This window comes from Podarcis erhardii (assembly GCF_964252035.2).
Source record: "Podarcis erhardii genome assembly, chromosome: 5".
In the NCBI taxonomy this organism is placed as follows: domain Eukaryota; kingdom Metazoa; phylum Chordata; class Lepidosauria; order Squamata; family Lacertidae; genus Podarcis; species Podarcis erhardii.
In genome coordinates this window covers 15,136,693-15,160,260 of record NC_138509.1, presented here as the reverse complement: position 1 = coordinate 15,160,260, position 23,568 = coordinate 15,136,693, and the positions used below count along the sequence as shown (strand labels likewise).

The 23,568-nt window shown below is 44.3% G+C and overlaps 1 protein-coding gene across 19 annotated transcripts in view; it reads left to right on the top strand.

Annotated features, from left to right (window-relative positions):
- Positions 1–23,568, top strand: part of CAMK2G (calcium/calmodulin dependent protein kinase II gamma) — a 161,630-nt gene that overhangs the window by 128,693 nt on the left and 9,369 nt on the right. For 3 of the 19 annotated variants that reach the window (XM_081864311.1, XM_081864300.1, XM_081864313.1), the window contains 6 exons: positions 6,014–6,046; positions 11,975–12,043; positions 13,287–13,331; positions 14,784–14,832; positions 17,712–17,825; positions 19,960–20,091. In XM_081864311.1, the coding sequence (XP_081720437.1) occupies positions 6,014–6,046; positions 11,975–12,043; positions 13,287–13,331; positions 14,784–14,832; positions 17,712–17,825; positions 19,960–20,091 (442 nt within the window). The remainder of the gene's footprint in view (positions 1–6,013; positions 6,047–11,974; positions 12,044–13,286; positions 13,332–14,783; positions 14,833–17,711; positions 17,826–19,959; positions 20,092–23,568) is intronic. The other 16 variants (XM_081864314.1, XM_081864318.1, XM_081864312.1 and 13 more) reach the window with 8 other exon arrangements.

Here is a 23,568-nt window from a genome sequence, read left to right as displayed (position 1 = left end):
ATTGCTGTGCGCTCTGGTTTCCATCTGTTGCACCAGAAGCTGTTTAGTCATGCTGGCCACATGACCCGGAAAACTGTCAGTGGACAAACGCCGGCCCCCTCGGCCTGAAAGAGAGATGATCGCCGCAACCCCATAGTTGCCTTTGACTGGACTTAACCGTCTAGGGGTCCTTTACCTTTTTTTGCCTTTTTAGGGTGTTCAGGTGCATGCACATGAACCATCCCACAGAATGCGCAGAGGAAGAATTTTGTTGCTTAAATTCCTTCACTTTTTCGGTGGAATGTGGGCAGTCTGCCTCACTCTTAGTTGGTTTGGAGTCGTGCACCCATGCGAGAGACTCGTTGACTCTTTGGGTATTACCTCTGTTCTGTATTGTGGTGTTTTGCTTTAAACTGTTATGGTTGGCAGCCTTCTCAGATATATAGTTGGTTACTTTTCTTGAAATTGTGTTCTGCATGGAGGGGTCTTCTTCTGGCACTGCTCTAGCGTGGTTGAGGCAAGCAGGAGCCAACTCATCCTGGATGATGTCATCAGTTTTTATCCTGCCTGCTCCTAGGCGGAGCCATCCAATTGTCAGACTAACCTCCTTCCACTAGGAAGAATTAGAATTTACAGGTAAGTGACAAAAACCCACTTTTTCATTTATACGAAAGCCAGTTTAGGGTAAATAATCCCTTGACTATAAGAGCAGTTCAGCCAATGAGACGTGATTCCTAGTGATGTATAGGAATCTCCTTCCTCAACGGAACATGATTTTCTGTGCTTCCTAAGTAATGGTAGTTCAGTCATGGTGGTGTTAGAGAACTGGGCCAAAACAAACAAGATGAATTTTAACAGGGAGAAATGTAAAGTATTGCACTTGGGCAAAAAAAATGAGAGGCACAAATACAAGATGGGTGACACCTGGCTTGAGAGCAGTACATGTGAAAAGAATCTAGGAGTCTTGGTTGGCCACAAACTTGACATGAGCCAACAGTGTGACGCGGCAGCTAAAAAAGCCAATGCAATTCTGGGCTGCATCAATAGGAGTATAGCATCTAGATCAAGGGAAGTAATAGTGCCACTGTATTCTGCTCTGGTCAGACCTCACCTGGAGTACTGTGTCCAGTTCTGGGCACCACAGTTCAAGAAGGACACTGACAAACTGGAACGTGTCCAGAGGAGGGCAACCAAAATGGTCAAAGGCCTGGAAACGATGCCTTATGAGGAACGGCTAAGGGAGCTGGGCATGTTTAGCCTGGAGAAGAGGAGGTTAAGGGGTGATATGATAGCCATGTTCAAATATATAAAAGGATGTCACATAGAGGAGGGAGAAAGGTTGTTTTCTGCTGCTCCAGAGAAGCGGACACGGAGCAATGGTTCCAAACTACAAGAAAGAAGATTCCACCTAAACATTAGGAAGAACTTCCTGACAGTAAGAGCTGTTCGACAGTGGAATTTGCTGCCAAGGAGTGTGGTGGAGTCTCCTTCATTGGAGGTCTTTAAGCAGAGGCTTGACAACCATATGTCAGGAGTGCTCTGATGGTGTTTCCTGCTTGGCAGGAGGTTGGACTCAATGGCCCTTGTGGTCTCTTCCAACTCTATGATTCTATGATTCTATGATTCTGTGTTTTATTTCATTTGTATCCCATCCTCTCTGTAAGCTGGGCAATGTGTAGTGTTTTATTCTTGAAACTAGCCCATGAAGTAGCTTCAGTTGAGAGGTGGTAACTGGACCTAAGAGGAGCTTTGTGCATGACTCGGAAAATGAAGCCAGGGTTTCCCTACCATCCTGTCCACTATGTCATCCCTGAACTACTGAAAGTCAAGTCTTGTGGTCAGTTCTGGACATCCAGAAGGATGTGAATAAGCTGAAAAGGAATCGGAGGAGGGTGAACAAATCAATTGAGAAGATGCTTAGTAAGAACATTATTGGATTTTTTTATGTTTTACAAGACTACAGAAGATAAAACGAGTAGTGGTCTTAAATCTCTGCATCAAGGGAGGGGATTAGCTTAAATGTTAGGGAGAAAGCAGCTCTGCAATGACTTTCTGAGGCCTTTTCAAATAAAGGCTAAGGGGATCATTTTGATATGGGAGATCTGTGTTGAGTCAGGGGATTAAGTCAGGTAACACTTGGGTCTAGAACCTCTATATTTGTTAAGGAGAAACAGATGAAGTAAGGGTTTGCATTATTTACATTTTTTTTTTAACTGAAATCATTGTAGTCTACCAGTAGTCTACCATTGTAGTCTGCCAGTGTGTCTTCAAAGTTACAAAGAGAGCAAATGCAGGATGCTTAAACAGTGAAGGTGTAATAAATAAATAAATAAATAAATAAATAAATAAATAAATAAATAAATAAATAAATAGAAGTGTATAATAATTGTTGTGATGGAGCAGGATTCTGATAAACCTTCCAACTTGATGACGGAATGGAGCTGTCAGAATGCTTGCACACAAGCTTCTCTGAGGGAAGGGGAGATTGACTGTCTATGATTAAACCTCACAAAGGCCCAAGTGCCAGGAGGAAGCCTGTGTGGCAAGCTGAGGCCAGGAGGAGGTCCCAGGAAATAGGGAAGCTAAGAGACAGGGAACCCAGTCAAGTTTACTGAAGTAAGTGTGCGCTGAACTGAGAAAGAGGAACCTTCATGTGGAGCAGAAGTCAGAAAATGGGTGGAGGAGAAAGATATGAGGCAATGTCAACTCCTGACTTGAACTAGCTAGGCAGTTCCCAAAACCCACACTCAAAATCTCTTAAACTGCCATTACTAAGTGTAAAGCATTTAAAGTGTTTTCTGGCGCTGTGCAGAGATGAAAAAGCAAAACAAAACTCTGACCACAGACTTGAATCCAATAGACTTCATACAAAAGGAAAAAGTGACGGGGTGGGAAGAAGAAAACGATAAAATTCAGACACTAATTCTTCACAAAGTTGCATAAATAGTTCATGATCGGGTGGAGTGGGCTCTAAGAGAGACTTTTCTGTGGGATGAGGAACAAAATGCCGTTGGTCCCAGCCAATCCATTGGAGCAGGTCCTGCTGTCTCCCCTTCCTTCTCCCCTTGTTCTGTGATTATTTGTGCTAGTGTAATGGGTTTGAAGCTATTTGCTCTGCTTTTCCTTAACTGCCCGTGATAAGGCATGCTTGAGAAAACCTACTATGGCATGCCTTGAGAAACTCCGCTTTAAAAGGGCTCGTAGGTTTGAACTCTTGCATGGCTTTGTATTCTACCTTGACAATACACTTGCAGTTCTGAGAAGAATTCTCATGTCACAAAGATGTTCTCAGTGTCCTCGGGTAGGGTTGGGCAATACCTGGTTTTCAACATCGCAATATATCACCAGCTAAACATCGTGATATACTGATATATCATGATGTCTGAAATAAGGAGCTATGTAGAGGAATTGGCTGGCTTCACGGTTTTTCTCGCATCGTGATTTTTGCATCACACACACACAAACTAGGCAAGGTATCGGTACATCGTCCAAATCCAGTTTGAAGTTCACATTGTGGTAACGATTTCATACTATTCAGCACGGTGCTATATTGCGAATCATGATGTGTGTGTGTGCTATGTAAAAAATCGCAATGTGTGAAAAACCATGAAACCAGTCATCGCTTGCCTCGTGATTCCTTCTGCCCCTGTTGCTCTGTACTATAAAATAACAGTTGTAACAATATGTTAAAGGTAAGTAAAAATGTATCAGTTTTAGACCCCTAAGTAGCAGCAGTTTTCAGGACATTACTCCATTCACCTCTACATAATTACATCCTTGTTTCAGACATCATGATATAATCGGTATATCACGATATTTAGCTGGTGATATATTGCGATGCTGAAAGCCAGACATCACTCTGCCTTAACACACATCATGATTCACAATACATTGCCAGGTCAAAAATTATGAAACCGATTATCACGATATGGAATGCAAAACCGGTTTTGGATAATATATCAATATATCGCCTTAGCTACAAGCTGTGTTAAGAACAAGACTGCAATGCAGACAGCTTATGGCTGCAATGCGTGGTGCAATGCGTGGGTTGAGGCCATCGAAACAATTAATTAATTAATGCTTTGTTCAATAGAAGTCCACTCTCCCCATGCTTACATAGCAAATAGGTTACAATAAGGTAAAACCACAACAAAAAAATGATAAAATCTACCGCAAAAAAATAAACAGACTAAGCCCCATTGGAAATCAATGGGACTTCTGAGTAGACATGCATAGGGTTGTGTATGTAAACCTTTTAGTAGCAGCAGCAGTCATCAGGCAGTATCCCCACACACCACGATCCTGCTTTTTGAAATGTGTGTGTTTTATTGCTTAAACACAATATGATGTGCAATTCAGTGGGCATTGTGTGGGTTTCTCTGCAGAGTCAGAACACATATCTACATGCCCCCAGAAGGTTGTATAACAGGCAGCTGGGAAAGGGAATTATCTCAGTTTCTTTACTGGTCCGGAGGGAGGGAGCAGGGGCTGAGAGTAGGATTTCTAAACAAGACTGTGGCTGATGCCCCATGTGGGTAATAATTGTTGCCAGAAAGGAAAGAGGAAACACAATCTGGGTGGATCGCTTAAGCAATAAGCATGGTGCAATGCTAATCATGCTTCTTTCCTGCAATCTCTGGCTTTCCTCATCTTCTTCTCTTGCCCATCAATCATTGCAGGCTGGTACTTAATCTTACTCCCCTGCCAACGTACCTGAGAAGTGCCTTGCACATTCTCAGCCATGCTTGTTTTATGCTTCATTATTTTTTCTCGAAATGTTTTAGAAAATGCCACGTTTCTCTCTTGTTGGGGTTAGGCAAAAAAGGGGCTCGTAAACTCTCTGGTCTCACTCGATGGAACCTAGCTGTTTCCATTCACACAGACACCTCCTGCTGAGCGTGCCTAAGTGCCTTTTTCTCTGCGCCCCTGTTGGAGCACACACTCGACATCTCTTGTCTGACCCATCGTGCATCTGTGCAGAAGTGTCTCTGATCTACTTTCTTCTTTTCTCTGCAAGTCCCCAGGGCTGTGCTCTGTGAGAGGGTGACATGTGCCTTGATTCTGATGACAAGAATCAAAAGGGTGGGGCGTTGTTACGTACTCAGTCAGTCTCTTTGGCTCATCCTGAAAACTACCGTACTTTTCACTCTATAAGGCACACCAGACCATAAGACACCAGACCTAGTTTTTGGAGGAGGAAAACAAGAAAAAAAAATATTCTGAATCCCAGAAGCCAGAACAGCCAAAGGGATCGCTGCTCACCGAAAGCAGTCATCCTTCTTGCTGTTCTGGCTTCTGGGATAGCTGCGCAGCCTGCATTCACTCCGTAAGACGCACACACATTTCCCTTTACTTTTTAGGAGGGGAAAAGTGTGTCTTATAGAGCGAAAAATACGGTATTTCTATGGGCAGGGTGCTGAAATGCTCCTTTCTCTGGAAGATCCCAAGCATGCTTTCTGGCTCTGTGGGTGCATTTGTGCATACCTTGGAATTGCAGCTGTAATTGTCATTGTAAGCCACCTTCCCAGTACAGGTGAATTAAACATTCTTTATTTGTGTGAGGAAATAGATACTTGCCACCTGACCAGATGAGGGCAGTTTTGAACAGAAAGACCAAGGCTAAGGGATTGAAACACCAGTTGTCCATTGCCCTTCGTTACCATATTGAATAGGCGGTTCAGAAGTGTGATTTCTTTGGATGGAAACTGTGTGTGGTTTAAGGGAAAACTTTCCTCATCCTTTTCTAGATTGGGAATATTTTGAGAAGAACATATCGCCGGTTTCCGTTTCTCCCATGTCACATTGGCTGCATTCTTTCTTTGTTTTACCCTCTTGCTGAGTTTGGAATGCCGTGTCGCCAGGTTGATGATCTCTGCCTTCCATGTGCCCAGATGTTTGTGCCATCTTGATCCTTTCTTGGAGGAGCATGATTGGCAGCAGGGTCTGTGCTGACACACAAGTGCCAACATTTTCTCTGCTTCTCTTCTCATCTCTTTGTTTCCTTCTTTTTTCCTCCTCTCAATGGTGTGTCCAGAAAAGGAAGTCAAGCTCCAGCGTGCATTTGATGGTGAGCACCTCCCATAAAACTGCCTGTGACCCTGTGCAATCACCATTCTCATGCCATGCACGTCCAGCTTGTGCTCATCACCCCCTTCACATAGCATGTCTGGGCAAGGGGTGGGCTGGGGCTGGGGCCGGTGGGAAGGGGAGACATCTCGCACTTCGAAAGGTCCATGTTCTCACGGAAAAGATCATGCTGTAGACGAGGCCCTTGGTAAGGGTTTGACTTGGTTCCGAAAGTTGGGCACCTTAAATTCAGCTTTTGATATTGAGTGAACTGACAAACAGTCTTCCAAGCTGGATCAGCTGTCCGCATAGCCAAGAAGAGCATGGTCTCTGCACTCTCGTCCGGGCATGGAACCTTAGGTATTTCATTGCAGAAGTGCTGAAATGTAAACAGGAGCCGGCATTGCACTGCGCTAGCACTACCTTCCTTGGTGGTGAGCAGCCCTGCAGTGCAGAACAAACGGCCTTTTCCTTGTGTCCTGGGTGAAAAGTTTGGGCGCAGCACCATGGTGTGGCTCACACCCGTCATTAACTTCCTGTTCCCTCCCAGAATTCTGTCCCTAAGACCCTCTTCCGTTACACAATTGTTTTCCCATCTTCTCCCTTCAGTGCTCCTCCCGCACCAAAAAAAATCCAAAAGTATATGGTTGGCATTAATGCCAAAATGAGTTGGCATTAATCACATATCTGACAACTGTTCCCATTCATTTCCCCCTTCATAATGAATGTGTATATTCCCCAAGATGTGTTGGATATATAATGCAACCAAATGTCAAAAGATGTAAGTCTCGTTCTATGTCGCTCGTAATATGAAGCTCTCGCTTCCTTCAAGCAAAATTCTGCTGACATCAGCATCCCTCTCCTAGCTTTCCTTAGGGATTGCTTTGGGCATCCTTTGGGATGGGTAGTGGCTGAGCCAAAGCTTTAGACTTCCTTCAGGGGGGAAGACTTCCTGCACTCTCAATGGTTCCATTTATAGACAAGAAACAGAGTCTAGGTAAAGCTCTTGCAATGCTCACCTCCTCAGGTTTTAATTTTAGGGTCGTCGTCCCCCGCCACCCCCCATCAGAGTCTCCTCTTTCTCACTTCCCTGTAAATGAAAGTCAGCTTACAAGGAGGGTGGGAGATTTTAAGTACTGCCGTTACACTTCCAGCCAAGATTTTGCCTTCAGGACCAAAGCTGCGTATAACTCAGAGCAACATATAACACAGAGCAAGAGCAACCATGAAGCAGACAGAGGGCAGTGTTATAGTCTGTCGCATTGTAGTACCTGCTGAATGTGCCATGATGATGATGGTGATGATTTTATTATTTATACCCCACCCATCTGACTGGGTTTCCGCAGCCACTCTGGGTGGCTTACAGAATATATAAAACATAATAAAGCATCAAACATGAAAAACTTCCCTAAACAGGGCTGCCTTCAGATGTCTTCTAAAAGTCAGATACGTGTTTATTTCCTTGACATCTGATGGGAGGGCGTTCCACAGGGCGGGTGCTACTACTGAGAAGGCCCTCTGCCTGGTTCCCTGTAACTTTGCTTCTTGCAGTGAGGGAACCAGCAGAAGACCCTTGGAGGAGGACCTCAGTGTCCGGGCTCAACGATGGGGGTGGAGACGCTCCTTCAGTTATACTGAGCCGAGGCCGTTTAGGACTTTAAAGGTTAGCACCAACACTGATGAGTGCTCATCCCAACCTTACCACCCCCACCCCCACCCCAATTCCAGGACATGGAAGAAACAGCATCACAACCTACCTAGCAGAATGGTCCTAGCTATTTTCCAAGGTACACAAGAGGGTGCTGCTCCATGCTCCCCCCTCAACAGAGATTACCAGCTAGAGTAATACTCATTGGAGTCAGTAGACTAGTGATTGGCCTCAATGTTAACTTTCTGCCGAGTGAGGCTTTCTACATTTGGCAGGGAGATCCTCACCATTTGGCCTAAGGGTTTTGTTATCATTCCAAAACAAGACACAGGCACTTGCTCCCAGTCCCCTCATTAGCCTGGACAGTACTTAGCCTATTCTTAATCAAGGTGGGATGTCTGGTGATAGCCTAGGCATCTGACACAGCAGGAGAATGCAGGTGGTCTCTTCATCAGCAGGTTTTTTGCATGCTACTACTATAAAGTACCAGCAGCAGAGCTGGCCACGTTGCCATTGAATGCTCAGCTGGAGAAGTTCATGGTAAAGCATCAATGCAAGTACACCATAGGAACAAATGGCCTTGATGCAAGGTGACAGCTTGGGCTGTTGTCTTCTCGCTTATACCTCCTGAACCCCTTAGTTAGTACTTCAGATGACAAAAGAACAGGAGGTGGACATTGTTCCTAGTGGCCCCTGCCCTCTGTAACAGCAAAATTAAAATTATGTATATCATGATAACTGGACCACAGTTTCCCTCCATGTGTGGGCTAAACGCTCTCAAGGTCATGTTCTCTATAGGAAACCACTCTCTTCCGTCTTGCTCATTATCAGCAGTGCCCAGCTTCTGTGTTTCCAGTTGCTGCATTGGGAAGATGGTAAATCAGCATATGAACGAACTCTTTGCCTGCCTGCCACTATTTCAACTGTGTATGCTAGTTGCTGTCAAGGCAGACAACCAGCTGCCCTCTCCCATGTCTGTTAATAGCAGGTTTAATGTGAAGGTCCACTTTCTCTTGTCAATTCTCCGTGTATTTGACCTGTCCTCACTCTCTGATTTGGAATACTGCTGCTACTGATTTCCAATGCATTCAGCACAATCCTATGCACACTAACCTGGGAGTAAGCCTCACTGAACACAGTGGAGCTTACTTTCAAGTAAACATGCGTAAGGTTGCAATGTTAAGTAGCTTAGGAGACGTTCCCTTCTGCATCCCTTTGTGAGAGTCAAAGATGTGGCAAAGACACCACAAGGTGCATATGGTGAGTGCTTTTCTTGGCTACACCATTGCTTAATGAGATTTTGGGTTTACTTTGTTGGGGTGCAGTTCTTCATTATAAAACAGGGTTGGGCTTTCCAGCTTGGGAGCCGTATTCCTTTTCAGGTGGAGCCAGAAGCAACAAATAGTGGCAGCAACGGATGGGTGTATTACCTTTTTGTATAGTAGGCTGTGTTCCAGTCAGTCAGTCAGATGTCAAAGGCTTCTGAACCCCCATAATAAATGCATCCCTCTATGCAGAGGGCACAGAGTGCAGTGGATGAGGGGTTTGCCCTGGGGAGAGTCCAGAGAAGCCCAGTGGACTTCATTCACTGCCTCACAGGACCTTAGGTTCTCCACCCCTGTTTTAAAGTATTAAAAATAATCTTCAATAGGAGCAGAGTGGGTCTCTCCGCCCCCCCCCCAATGAATAGAATTATTTATTTATTTTTAAAATCTTCGTTTGGGACCTATCCCGCATTAAATACCAGAATTCTTAAAGAAAAGAGAGTGAGAGAGGTGCTTGCAGCATAGCAAGGAAGAAAACCAGCAGGATCCTAAGTGTGAGAATCAAGTCTTCATTCACAAAGACTTGTGTTTTTATGAAAAGTAATGAGGCAGCAAGAACGTTTGCTACTGGTTTGATTTGTAACCGCTATATCTGCTGTGATGTGCACATTGTCCCATGTGGTGGAAGGTACAGAAACACACGTGTTACTTTCTGTCTTGAAGGGCCTAGCTGGTGTAAATGAACCTATTTTGAAACCCAGTTTTACACTTGCTTTGTCTTCCTCTTTTTATTATGGGTTATGGGGGAGAAATCGAGAACTAGATTAAGTAAAGCAGAACTGTTTCCCCGTGTAGGATTGCAGCCACGAGGGGATCTGGGACAGGCATATCATCTCCCCTGCCAACGTGAAGGCATCTCTTGACCTCCCTAGGGAGGGATTCATAGATCTCATGGACCTTTTAGAACTTGAAAACCTCTAGCCCACCTAGCATAGCGAACAGTTTCAATACGTGGGTTAAGGAAGTCTGCCGATGAGTGTGTCCTGGGCATAATTTTAACAGAGCAGAATTCTGGAAAGCACTGCTAATACATGCTACAGAGTGGGCATGGTTATAGTCGGAACATACTTAGGGTTGGTTCCATGAAGCTGATATTTGTGTGGGGTTATTTACAGGGTTTGCGTTCAGCTTGTACTTGTTGCACCTACCCAACTCATTACTCGCACTTGGCGGCGTTAGAGCCACATTCCCATGATGCAGTGCCACACTGGTGCAGTGTGAGAGTGTGTGAGAGAGAGAGGGGGGCTCAAGGAGCCATGTTAGGAGGGCTAATTAATTGGAAGGGTCTTTCCCCACTCTGTCCTCATCTTGGTGGGGTACTCTCCCACATGGTTGCTTGATTTCCCCTCTCACACACAGCAAAGTGGCATTGTATGATGTAGAGGCATCTCCAATGCCTTGGAGTTTATATTTGAAGAGGCCACACTGTGTCGGCCAATCCCTGTCAAGTAAATAAATTAGCTGTGGGTTATCCCAGGTTACAAAAATCTCCCCAACTTTGTGTAATTTTCTGTTGACCTCTACCTATAGACGTATCTGCTATCCTGATCCTTGACACTTCTTCTGAATATCTGAAAATTGCATGGTTGGCCACCATGAAACACTGTGGTTTTCCTAACTCATATTGCAAATTGATGTGTTAGTGCATATAGAACTACTACAAATGTGGGGGGTACCAGTTGAAATGCATAATAATGGAGCAACCATGGTGCTATTGTGGCGAAGGTGCTTGATAGAGCAGGTTAATAAGATATTTCTGTGTCAGTATAACTCCGTTTTGCCAAAGGGTATCTGCCTCTTCCATTATTTTATCATGTATTTATTACACTTTTTCTAAAGAGCTCAGAGTGGCTTTCATATGCTTCCTAGGCAGTCTCCCAAAAAGGACCAGATTTGCTTTTAGTTTCAGCGGTAGAATTGCATCATGTACCTTCAGACTATGCTCTGGGCCAGTGCAATGCATTGTGAACTGCAAATACACAACTTCCAGGGGTCTCCTCTCAGCTTTCCAAATGACTTCGCTGTGGATATTACAGGTTAAATAAGTTTCAGCTTGACAGTGACTCCCATAGTAGGATAGCCATTCGACTAGTTCATCTTACCTGCTCTTTTCTCAGTCTGCTGTTTGGCAGCCAGGAAAGGGTTGGGCTGGCCTCTGCTGTGCATCGCCAAGAAGAACAAGCATCCAGGTTTGCCTGCTTCTTGAAAAACATGCATCTGGACCACAACCCTGTACATTTCTGGCTTACCTGAATTCGAGCAGGATTGCTCACACTGGGCTGGGAGTCTTCCGCTCTTTGAGAGAGGCATACGAGTCAACCAGCCCTTGCAATTTCGAATGCTAGGATCCAGAACTGCAGGAAAGGAAGGAAGGATATTTTGGTGAACTAGGTTTGTGTGAACATGAGTCCAACTTATGTCCAACATCAAAAACTTAAGTGGAATGCTGGAAAGGTCGTTGAACACATTGGTTTCTCTGGCCCACTGAGGGATTAGTCATGAATATCTTCCTTCCTTCTGCTCCAGCCACAAGGTTTCTGAATGTGACCAGCCACCAGGTTGTTCCATCCAACATACTGCAGTTTATCTGAATGTGTTTCCCTCTCTTACCTCCTCCATCCCTTGGCTACGTTAACACTCCTATTTAGGCTACTCATCTTCCCTTAAGTTCCTTGCCACTTTGCTTTTGGACTAACCCATCTATACCCATCTCGTTCTTTTCCCAATCCTATTTAATCTTCCGTGGGTATCTGGGTGCATCTTTGCCATAGAAGATGGCAAACCAGGCATGACCTGTTCCACTACACCTTCTCCTGTTTCCTTTCCCCTCCACAGGTGACTTTGGGAAGGGACTGAGCTGAAATGTCTTCTTTGCAGCAATAGCAATGTAATGTTTTTTATGACTGTTGCCCAGCAGGGTGGGGGGGAAACTAAACCATCTGTTTTTCTGTCTTAGCCGCAGACCAACAACAAAGCCAGTGTAGTAAGCCCAGCAAAAGAATCAGCCCCAGTGCAGATGTCCATGGTATCTTTCCCAACTGTTTATCTGCCCTTCTTTGGTTTTTACTTTTGGTTCTTACCCTTGCCCAGAATGCTGCCTGTTGCTGCTCCGTGTTTCTGCTTAATTCTGTCTGCAATCTCTTGCCCCGGCTCTTATCCCAAGCTCCCTTGCAAGTGAGAGGTGCAGAAGCGCTGTGGTGTCTGTGTGTGAGGCCTGCAGCTTGTCCTGATATAATTTGACCTCAAGGAGGCCATGATGGAGTGGTCAACGACATCCAGTCTCCAAAGAATGAAGGAATTGGAAACCTCTGCCCTTGTCTTACTTGCACCGGGTTTTTCACTCTTCCCAATTAACACGCTTGCAGCGGGGCCACACATTCCTGTGTTTTTGACAGCTCAACCAATGCCCACTCTGGCCCTTCTTTTAAAGACTTGGAAGTAGGCTGTGGGCCACAGAAATGGATGAACATTGTGGGCATTGTGATACTGTCATAGAACAGAACTGGGCAAGTTTCTCAAAAAGAATACAGGAATGGCTGCAAGTTAGGAGTCTTAAGAGACTGGATAGTTGCTTTCTACTCCGTGTAATGCTTCGGAGAGGTTCCCCCTCCCCCTTGGGTTTCATAATTTTTAACCCTGTCCTTTACTCACTGTACCTCACCATGCGTTGGCTTTTTAAATGCTGCTCTTGTGACGCTCAGCTTCTCCTCTCCTCTTTTTGTTGAAAATGTCTCATTTTGGAAACGTCAGTTCAACCAATTGTGGGACTTTGCAACTTACCTACTCGAGCAGTTCTTTGCTGTGGAGCTTTGGCTGCTATTTTTGTGGGGAAATTGTGAATGTCCTTCCAGAGACATTTGTGGGGGAAACGTGGAGACAAAGCCCTGCTTCTCCTCTCTGATCTGGGTGAAATATTAATGTTGGCTTTTAAAAGGAATAAATAATCAGTACCCTCCGTGGGTCACTAATTCTTGAGCACTGCTGGAAATCTTCCAGGCCGAAGAAAGTTCACAAACAAAATTGGGATATAGAGAGGCCTGTATGGCTTTGTCTCCTTGTAAGTTTATCTATTACAATTGGATATTTCTCTTCCAAAACTCTTGAGTGGCCCTTTAAGGTGGATGGGATGGGATGTATTTACACCGTTTTAGGATAGAGGTGTTTGTGCTTTGGTCTTGTCACTTTGCTCTCCCAACAGGCACTACACGGAGGGAAAAAAGTTTTGGAGCTGACATCTGATACTTGTATTTCTGTCCTCTTTCAATTAGGAACCACAAACTACTGTTGTGCACAATGCTAATGATGGCATAAAGGTAAGTGACAGGTCACAAAGGACTTGCGTTAGTACCAAACACCCTTTTCACTGTCCCCCAAAACTGAGTCTAATAAAAAGCATCCAGACAAGGAGTATCATAACCAATATCTCTCCCACTTTCTGTTAATGCATAGGAAAACTTACCTTGCGCCCCAAGATCTTTGCATTCTTTGTTTCCCTCTCCCTTACCACTGGCAACTAATGTGGGGTGTGTGGGTTTGTGGGTATGCACAAGCTTTTGCTACAAATTCTGGAGAGAGCTGGGGAACTCGATTCACCATCAAGTTGTGGTTTGCGTTATACCTCTATGGCTTTCACAATACGTAGTCGCTGCATTTTGCTGCCCTCGTTCCTGGCTACCTCGTCTTAATTTCAGGAACCTCTTCCTCTTTCAAATGTGGCCAGATTTGTGGTGCCACCTCAAAGCCCTGGCCCAGGCACCACTAAATTCTACCTCTTAAAAAATAAAATACCTATGGCAGGGTTTCCCCTGGTAAAGGTCAGAATCTGAAGGTTCATATGAGAGGAGACACCTCTCATAGAATCATAGAATTGGAAGGGACCCCTAAGGGTCATCTAGTCCAACCCCCTGCAATGTAGGGGACCTGTGACACTCTGTTTTATTATTTAAGCCCTTTAAAGAATCATAAACAGTGCCTTCCATCAGTCTTGGAAACATTTTGTTTATTTGCTAATTTGATTTATTTCGTAATATTTAAAAACAACAACAAAAACACCTCAAAGCGGTTTACAAAAGATAAAGCAGTAAAATCAAGAAAAAATTGCAACCCTGCTTTAAAACATACAAAAGTTAACATACTAAAACAGATCAAAATTACCCCAACTGTCTTAAGCATCTGGGTAGGCTTATCTAAACAGGAATGTTTATAGCAGGTGCCCAAAAACAACCATAAATTGGAGGCATGACCCATTTTTCTGAACATCCGCTCTAGCACCTTGGGTTTCCAGATGCATTTATAATCAAGAGTCTTCCAGGAGTCATGTACTACTTGAGCCCTTTACTTTAATGACACTTCTTTATATTATGAAAAGGAGTCTTCATCATCGTCCCCCGTCCCCTCCGCAAATATTACTAACCAAGTATCTTCCTTTATGTCCCATTCCAAATCTGTGTTGCAGGGCATTCTTATACCTTCTTGGTTGTCCGGGTTCATATTTGAGCAAAAAAAAATTATAAATATTTGAAATTATACCTTTTGAATAGTGTGGAGAAATAAGAATTTAATTTTCAAACTTGGAAAGATCACACGTGGCAGAAGGTTTGTTACGTAGAAAAGCGCTGATTTGTTGCCCTGCGAACCAAGGGATGTCCGTGTTTCCCCATTTCTCCTTTAAATTCCATTTCTTTGATAGCTTTCCCCTTTATATAGAAATCTCTCCCCGCCGTGCATGTTTCAATACTTCCATCTACCAATCTTCTTTCTTGCAGGGTTCCACGGAGAGCTGTAATACTACCACTGAGGATGAAGACCTGAAGGGTAGGTCCCTTGTCTGCAGGCGGGCAAGAACGCCCAGACCCACTGGCAGAGACAGAGCAGTTTTCCATGCCAGGCTCCTTACCTATTGATGCAACTGATCTGTGTTCCCCTCCCCTAGTTGTAGTTGGAGGAGTAAGTGTAGTGAAGCTGTAGGCTGGCTGCTATAAGGATTTTGCTATCTGAAGGACTTCCTGTTGTCTAAGGAAAGCATGTGCGATTCTCTGCCTTCTTAAAAGCTTTTGAGATTTCACCTAATCCTGGAAGTTTGGGGATGCGGACTGCTATATCACCACTCCTTGCGCAAGTGTAAGGAGCTATTCGTAGACTAGTCCCACCGGCCAAAAATACATAAGGAACCAACTTGCATTCTCTTCAGCTCATCAAAACACTTGTGTGAAGTTGGCCCCAATCACAGATGGCTCACCATTTGGTTCGGAGGGAGGGTGCTCTTTGCATTCTCTTTGTGAGAGATATTTGCCTGGGAGAACGTCTGCCTGCCTGCCTGCCTTACCTAGCAGCTGTGCAGGAGTAAGACTCAGAATTAGGGGGCCACAATACAACAGCCTTCCCCAACCTTCAGTCCCCGGATGTTGGACAACTGGCATATTTAGTAAGTCTCCCATCAGTCCCTGCCAGCATGGCCAGTTATCGTGATCCTGAGGGTTATAGTTCAGCAGCAGACTTGAGATCGGGGAAGACTGTGCTGTGATGGCATATCCCTCCTTACCTGAATGCAGGCTTAAGCTGAGCAGCCAGAAGTTATTTGCTGGTCAGTAGGGCTTTCTCAAAGGATTTACCCCAATTTATAGTTCTTACATAACTCTGCCTCTACCAGTACACCTAGATCTGGAATCCATGTGATGAGGTGAGCTCCCGTTGCTCTGTCCCAGCTTCTGCCAACCTAGCAGTTCGAAAGCACGCCAGTGCAAGTAGATAAATAGGTACCACTGTGGCTGGAAGGTAAACGGCATTTCCGTGCACTCTGGTTTCCGTCACGGTTTCCCGTTGTGCCAGAAGCTGTTTAGTCCTGCTAGCCACATGACCCAGAAAGCTGTCTGCAGACAAATGCCAGCTCCCTCAGCCTGAAAAGTGAGACCAGCTCCACAACCCCATAGTCACCTTTGACTGGGCTTAACTGTCCAGAGGTCCTTTAGCTTTACCGTACCTAGATCTTGACCCATATAGTCTATTATAGGTCAACAGACCATATGAACGAGTCTCATAATTTAGGTCAGCAGCACCACAAGACTGCATCGTAGCAGTAGCCATCGATGTAACATTGACATCAAAGAGCACTTGGGGTGGAGGGCACTGCCAGATTGGTTAAGCTGTTCCAAACCCTCAGTGCATTCCAGAATGACTCTTTAATACTCAGCAAAAAACCTTTCCACGCAGGAAGCTGTGCCTCATCAAGGATCAGCCCACTTTCATTCGCCCATATGTGTGAGCAAGTCACACAGTAAAATAAAGAAGGGATGGGGGCCGACAGATCCAGAAAAGGATTTGAGGTTTCTACATGCACAGATACCTTTGAGAACGCAGTTGTGAAATGTCCCCTTGCCTTGGCTAGTTCGTAAGACTGATCTATCAGCCCTCAGCCATTAATTGGACCTGCTTCCCTGAGTGTAGTGTTAGCAACTTGGGGGAGCCTAACCTAAATCTAGCCACCTGAAAAGTGCCAGAGGGAAACAAAGAGATGTGGACAGCCAGCATCTATGAATGGACCACGATAGCAAGTATGTGCTACTTCCCGCTCCTTTGTTGGAATACCAACAAAACTTAGCCTAGTGGCACAGAAACTGGTCACAGACCTGGTACGTGAGAGTATCCACACTCTACTCAAGGAAATGGGTTCCTAAGAGAGCAAGAGTTCTCGTAACACAGAATATTTTTTGTCAAGAGCGTTAGCTGTTTTTGCCTGTAGGCAAACTAATACTCGGATGTGCATGCTTTAATAAGGAGTGGTGTGGTGGTGAAAAAGAGCATCAGTATGTGCTCTGAAGTGAGAGCCCCATAGCTCAGTTATAGAACACATACTTTCTGCGACCAAGTCCTAGAATCAGTCCTTGGCATGAGCACCGGGGTCTTTGGAGAGCTGGTGCCAGTCAGAGTCGAACAGTACTGGGCTACATGGGCAAATGGCCTAACCTAGCATATCGGCTTCAAATCCCATATGTGCCAGTATATTGTAAACATCAGTATAGGAAGTGCCCCTCTTAAGAGCATCTTCTGAAGTGCGTGTGCAAAGCTAAAGCAAAGGTATGGGTTGCAAGAGAAATTGCATGTGGGAGCTTTTGATAAATTCCTTTCAAGAGAAGCCACCGTATGCTCCATTGAATGAACCAAGCTCTGATTTCGCCGTCTAGTCCCTTGAAAGGATAATTACTCCACCGTTGTCATTTCTTTCCCATTCTCTCACGCATCTGCTTTCCCCATGATGAGCTGCTCTTTGCCAGAGTGCCTTTTCACAATCCACTCTTCTGCCAGAGCTGAGCCACTTATCCGTCGTTGCTACACGAAGTGTAGTTTATAGATGAGCTTTGTGGTGGATAGTGGATTCGTGCAGGTAAACATGAAAAAAAAAATCGTAAGCAGACTCACGCAGTTGGCAGCTTCAGTGTTAGCTATATGAAGAGGTGTAGGGAGAAGCAACCAGCTCTGCCCTTAGCTGTGCACGATACCTGATAATGTCGTGTCTTGGCAGGATTCACCAGCAATATTTTTTTGTAATGAGTGTTGTACTTGTTTTGTCCTGTTCCATTATCTTCTTTTTTTTTTAACTGAATGTACATTGTTTTTTTTTTGTTGTTGTTGTTGTTTTTTGTTATTTGTGTGTGTATGTTTTGTGTGTGTGTGTTTTGCATCCTTTGCCATGCAAGCGCCCCCTCTCTCCATCGGGGATGGCAGCTCAGTGCTCGAAGGACGGAGTCACTGTGAGAGCAAAACCCAGACTGAGTCCATGCAGTCCCAGCTTTCTCTCTGTTATTCAGCCAGTAAGTCCAGGGTTTACAGTCCTCCACAGCATTCCTTTCCCTCCTGTGACTCTCTCTTCTCCCATTTCTCTGTCTTCCTCGGCTTCTGCAATATTCTTCCAGAATATTGATTCTCATTTCCAACACTTCATATTTTCAAACTGATTCATCTCTTTCCCCCCACCCCACCCCACCCCAGAACCATTTCTGCTCATGTAACACTTTCCTGAGAAACTCCTTTCCCTCCCCCTGCCACAATAAAACGAAACCATGATCTAGCTAATTTCATATCCTCTTTTCCTTAGCCAGATACCATATACTTCCTTTGCGATTATTTAAAAAAGTGCTTATTGACGTGTATTCTTGGGCATGACACTTTGTTTGGGGCTATATATGTATCTTATTATCTTATTTATTAGATTTATGTACAGCCCTTCATCGTAATATCTCATGGTGGTTCACAGAATATAATACGGGATGAAAACAAGTAAATAATTTAAAACAAAACAGCAAAACGAAAACTCCACCTTCCCGCAGACACATTTAAAAGGCTGTTGAATGTTAATCAGCCATTGTAGGGCAGAGGTTTAATTCTTCACCAGTGTTCAGAAATATTCAGTAAACTGAAATCCTCGCTGGCCGGGAAGGCCTCTACCAAAAAGTTTGTTAGGTTACAGCTCTTATGGACACAATATCCTTTTCCAACATTGGTGCAGGGATAAGCATAAGATAAGATGGTTTCATGCCACAAGTGGTGATTGCAGATGTAAACAGGAAGCCCTGATTGGCTTGGTTCTTCCAGCTTTTGCACATGGAGCAAACAAACACAGCGCTCCATCTTCACAAGTGTCTATTCATGGGAAATGGGTGGCGAGGGACCACAGCACACAGCACGAAACCTTCTATGAAGGATTGCCCACCGGTGTGAAAGGAAATCATTGGCATAGCAACTAAAATCAGAAGACTTAAACTGCAGTTGTGTGAACCCATGCACATCACTTGCACACACAGAAAAATCAGAACTCAAGAACCCATTTCTGATATATTTTCTCTGTCCAGCAGCAACTCAGGGATAGTATAGCTGTCTAGATTCCTCACTATCCATCTTGGGGAACTTTTGCAGAGATGTGTCAGAGCTGTGGTTATGATCCTGCATAGGGACCGCATGAGAAACACTTGTAATTTGACTTCAGGTTCTCTCTCATTGAAGAGGCACACTTCAGCAGGGAATTGGAAACACAAGCAAATTCAGCCCCTATCTAGTAAAAAACAGATTTGAAAACCCTGCCCCCTTCTTCCTACTCTTTTCTTGTTCACCTGAAATTATGTGCTATCAATCCTTCAGAGACTTCTTTGTTAGTGCCCCTTGGTTTTTAGAGTTGAAATACTCCATTCAGCTGTAGCATTTCGGCTCATAATTTACTCTAAAACCAGGACAGGGTGCATGCTGTTTTAAAACAGCCAACTTGTGTAATGAGATAACAACTTGCAAAATTTTGTCTTAAGTCATTTTGTTTCCGTGTGCATGAAGCTGAACGTGGGCATTAAGAGCAGGCAGATGGGAGGATAGTGATAGGGAACAGCATGATTTTTGTTTTTTACATTTGTAATTCAAAGCCTATATGGAGATGATCTTTATCTCCTCTCCAGACAATACCCTCTTCCAAAACCTATAGGTTTGGTGAGAAGGTATTTGGAGGATTTGATTCAGCATTGCCTAGTTGGAACGAACATTCGTTGACAAAAGGAGACATCATTTTCCATTCCAAACCGTTGCAAAGCCTTTGTTCCCCTCCTGTAAAGTAGAACCACAATGAGGCATGTTAGGGTCATGTAGAAACCCAGCTCAGGCGGAGGCAAGGGAACCCTGCTCCTGTGCTTTCTCTGTTGCTCTTATGATTTGGAGTTTAGATCACTTCACCTTTTCCTTCCTCAAATCTTACTGTGTTTCTTAGTTGCTGTTTTGAAAGACTGAATCTCTTGGTAGGGATCCAGTTGCCCTACTTGGTTTGCATTGCAGAAGTTGGTGGCATTGCTGCCTCTGGGGTTGTGTGTGCGTGTGTATGTGTGTGTGTGTGTGTGTGTGTTTTCAATGCAGTCCTTATTTTGTTTTCTGGTTTTTATTTTTGTTTTAATGCTTGCATTTGTTTTGCAGCTACCACTACACAATCTTGTGAAGAGAAACTACTTGCCTGGGACAGCCCAGGGCAAACTGTGGAGTTGGATCGCGCTCAGTCGGAGCCTGTTCTAACTCCTGTAGTTCCATTTGCACTTAACAATCCGCCATGTAAGTTAGCTTTGTAGTAGCAGGATTAGAAAAAACAACAACAACCTAGTACTTAGCCCCCTTACTTCTCTACCTTTTCCGAACCTTTATCTCTCATTTTTCCAAAATATATATTCCTCTCCCTCACTCCCCCTCTTTGAATTACTTCTTTCTCCTGAAATGGCTAGCTAGGAGCAAGAAGCCCCAGTTCAGACCTGCATTAGGCACATGAAAACATCAGCCCCAAACAGCAAACACAATTCTCAAGCTGCAACTGCAGACAAAAAAAGCAAAAAAAAGTTATTCCATCTAAAGTTTCCAGCCTTAGCAAAGCTCCAAACTCGGAATAAATGAATCTGTACCATAGATATGCCATCTGTCACCCTTCCAGCCACTTCCACAGTTTTAATGCATCAGAGATTGCTGTGTGGATGTTTAGAGAAATACCAGTATTTTGTTATCATCCAGCTCTCCTTGTTCTGTAGCCTCAATTCCTGTATGTTGATAGGGTAAGGTGGCGTTACTTGGTGGTAGATCATAATGTTCTGCATGTAAAACATCAATCCTGATAGCGCCCCTGAAAAAGTTTTCTGGTTACAGTGATGGGAAAGACTCTGAAACCTTAGAGATGCATTCTCAGTCAGTGTAGACAGTGTTGTGGTTGGGCCTGGCATGGAGTGTATTTGTATATTCATACAACATCCAACACTTCTTGTTATGTAGCTGCAATTCCTAAGCATTCACCACAGTAGAGGACTGGAAGGCAAGTGTGCTGCTTCCAGGTGAAATCCAAGCATCACTGGAGGGAAACAGTTCAGCAGCTTGCATGTATGATGTTGAGGGTCTGAGAATGGCCTCCGTGTGCTTCTGAACCATTTCTGCATGGAAAATGCCAGGGGTGTCTTCTCTCTGATTTGGCCAGCTGCAATCTGTGCAGCTGGGGCATTGAAGGGAGACAAAATGGAGCTGCCTTTTGCTCCTTTTTTTTGGAGGATGCAGCAGGAGGTGAAGGTTTGAAATGTACACTGCATCTCTCCATGTAATGCACAGGCCACCTCAGCACATCCATATGCTCTCCCTGTTGTTGGGACAGCAATTTCACTTGTAAATGTGAAAAAATAGGTCCTGTCATAATCACTTAAGACTAGTAACAGTAGCATCCATACAGAAAGTTCATAAGGCATGTGAAGTCATTGATGGCCTTGCTGATAGATAGAGCTGTTCTTTCTGCTCTGGGGAATAAAAACATTGATAGATGGGGTATGAAGTGGTTGGCCCCCTTTACAGAGGTCTTGCTGCTGTTATTGGCTATTCATTCATTCATTCATTCATTCATTCATTTGTTTCTGCCCTGCCCTTTACCTCAAAGGACTCCAGGGAAGCTTAGTGACTATATGTCTTACCTGTGTAGATGAAACATTCTTATGAACAGCAGCCAGTGACTTCCAATGTGTGGTGCCTTGCGCCAACAGATTCAGCTCAGACCTGAATCCTAGAAACTACCTCTTGTCCTGTTCCTGTATGGTTCCAACAAGAGCTTTTCCGCTGTCACACTTCTGTAATTTATGTGTGCAACAACTGAATGAATTTTGAATTCGGTGAAAGTATAGACAGTATCAAATTAAGTCTTGAGCTCTATCTCTTTTGACCAAAACAAGGGCCAAGGCAATCACACTCATGGAAACGTCTAATAACAGAGAAAGTCGGTGTTCTTTTCCATCCAGGTACCATATCTCTATGCATTCAAGGCCTGCAGTTGGTTCAGTTCTTAGAACTTGCTCAGCTTTGTTTTAATTGAATTGGACTAAAGGAGAAGCAGATACTGCTGCCTGTCTGGGATTCAAAAATCCATGGGGTGTCACAGTGCCTCTAAAAATTGGGGACACCTCTACTCCCACCAGCTCTTGTTGGGCAACTCTTACCACTATACCCATGGAAACATCTCTTATACAGGTATTAATATACAGAGACAGTGTACATTTGAAAGCCAGATCCCAGGGGCATTCTGTTGTACACATGGCCATTTTGGAACAAGCTCAGACTTGGAGCCTAAAAAAAAATCCCCCTAAACATTGAAAAACATTATCTGAAGAAATGTGCATGCACACGAAAGCTTATACCCAGAACAAACTTAGTTGGTCTCTTAAGGTGCTATTGGACAATTTTTAAATTTTATTTATTTATTTTGACTGTGTCAGACCAACACGGCTACCTACCTGAATTGAAAAACATGTTATTGCACCCACTTACAAAACAGCATATGTAAGTGCATGATGCAGACTGAAAAAACCCCCACAAAGTTGTGTGCAAAATTCCTGGCAAGCTACAATACATGGTTGGTGGTCTGCATTCAACCTGATGGTTCACACTTCCTGGTGAGACCACCGGAGCTGTGGCTGATTGTATGGCTGAGAATAGGTTCCGTTATGCCAGAATCATTCCTACAAATAGTGTGTGTAGCAGTATTTGATAGTGGTACAGTAAGGCATAATCCAATATAATTACTCAGTAGGAGCAGATGTGAATAAGGTGGCAGCAAGCTAACAGATGGATGGGTGGTTTGTGTCATGAGAGATGGTCAGGTGAAAGAGGAAGGTGATACTAGAGCTAGGAATCTTTCATGGGCACAACATCTTGATACAGGAAGGCTCTCAGGGGCTGTTTTGGATCCTGTGCTGGTGGGAGTCTTGGTCCCGAACATCTGAAGGGCACTAGGTTGGCAAAGGATGGCTTGAGCCATCAAACAGGCATTTATAGGCAGTTTCTGTAGACCTGTCAATGTGTCATCCTTTTGTTCATCTCTTTGGGGATCTGTGAAACTGATGCCCACAGTTCAAAGAAGTGAGGGACTTCTGTGGCCCAGTGCAAACATAATGCAGTTTGTAAACCTCCAGTGCAGGCACCCTTTCCTTCCCTGACCTCCCTCTGGAATGACTCTCACATTCTTTCCTTCACATCTTTTAGCAATGGCTTGGTATTCTCTGTATGTGCCAGTGCAAATTACAGTGAACGCAGACCAGGTTCATTGGAAACGATGGTTTGCACACCCACTTCAAAGCATGGTTCCACTCCTAGGTTTATGAGGGAGCCATGTTTTGCATTAAGTACCCTTTGTGACAGTGGGCACCCAATAAGGGACGGAAAATTGAGAGGAAAGTTGCTCAAGAGGCAGAGGGGGCACCTGAGCTCCTGGCCCTGCTGCCATTGCTGTAACCATGATTGAGGTCATCATGCTTGCAGTAGACCCCTCTCTCTTCATATCTACACCTCAGATTTGGATGATGCAGTGGGTCTTTCCACCTTAGAAACAGTGTAATGGAAATGTGATCCTTGGTGCTCTCCACATAAATCCTGCGCAGATTGTTAGAGCTGAGCCTTTTCTTGGTGTAGCAGTGCTGCTGTTCGAACTGCCGCCTTCTCCCTTCTTCCTGCATTCCTTCCATCTTCCAGACTCCATTCCTTCCAATATGTAGCTGTCATTACTGCTGTTCTGGAATT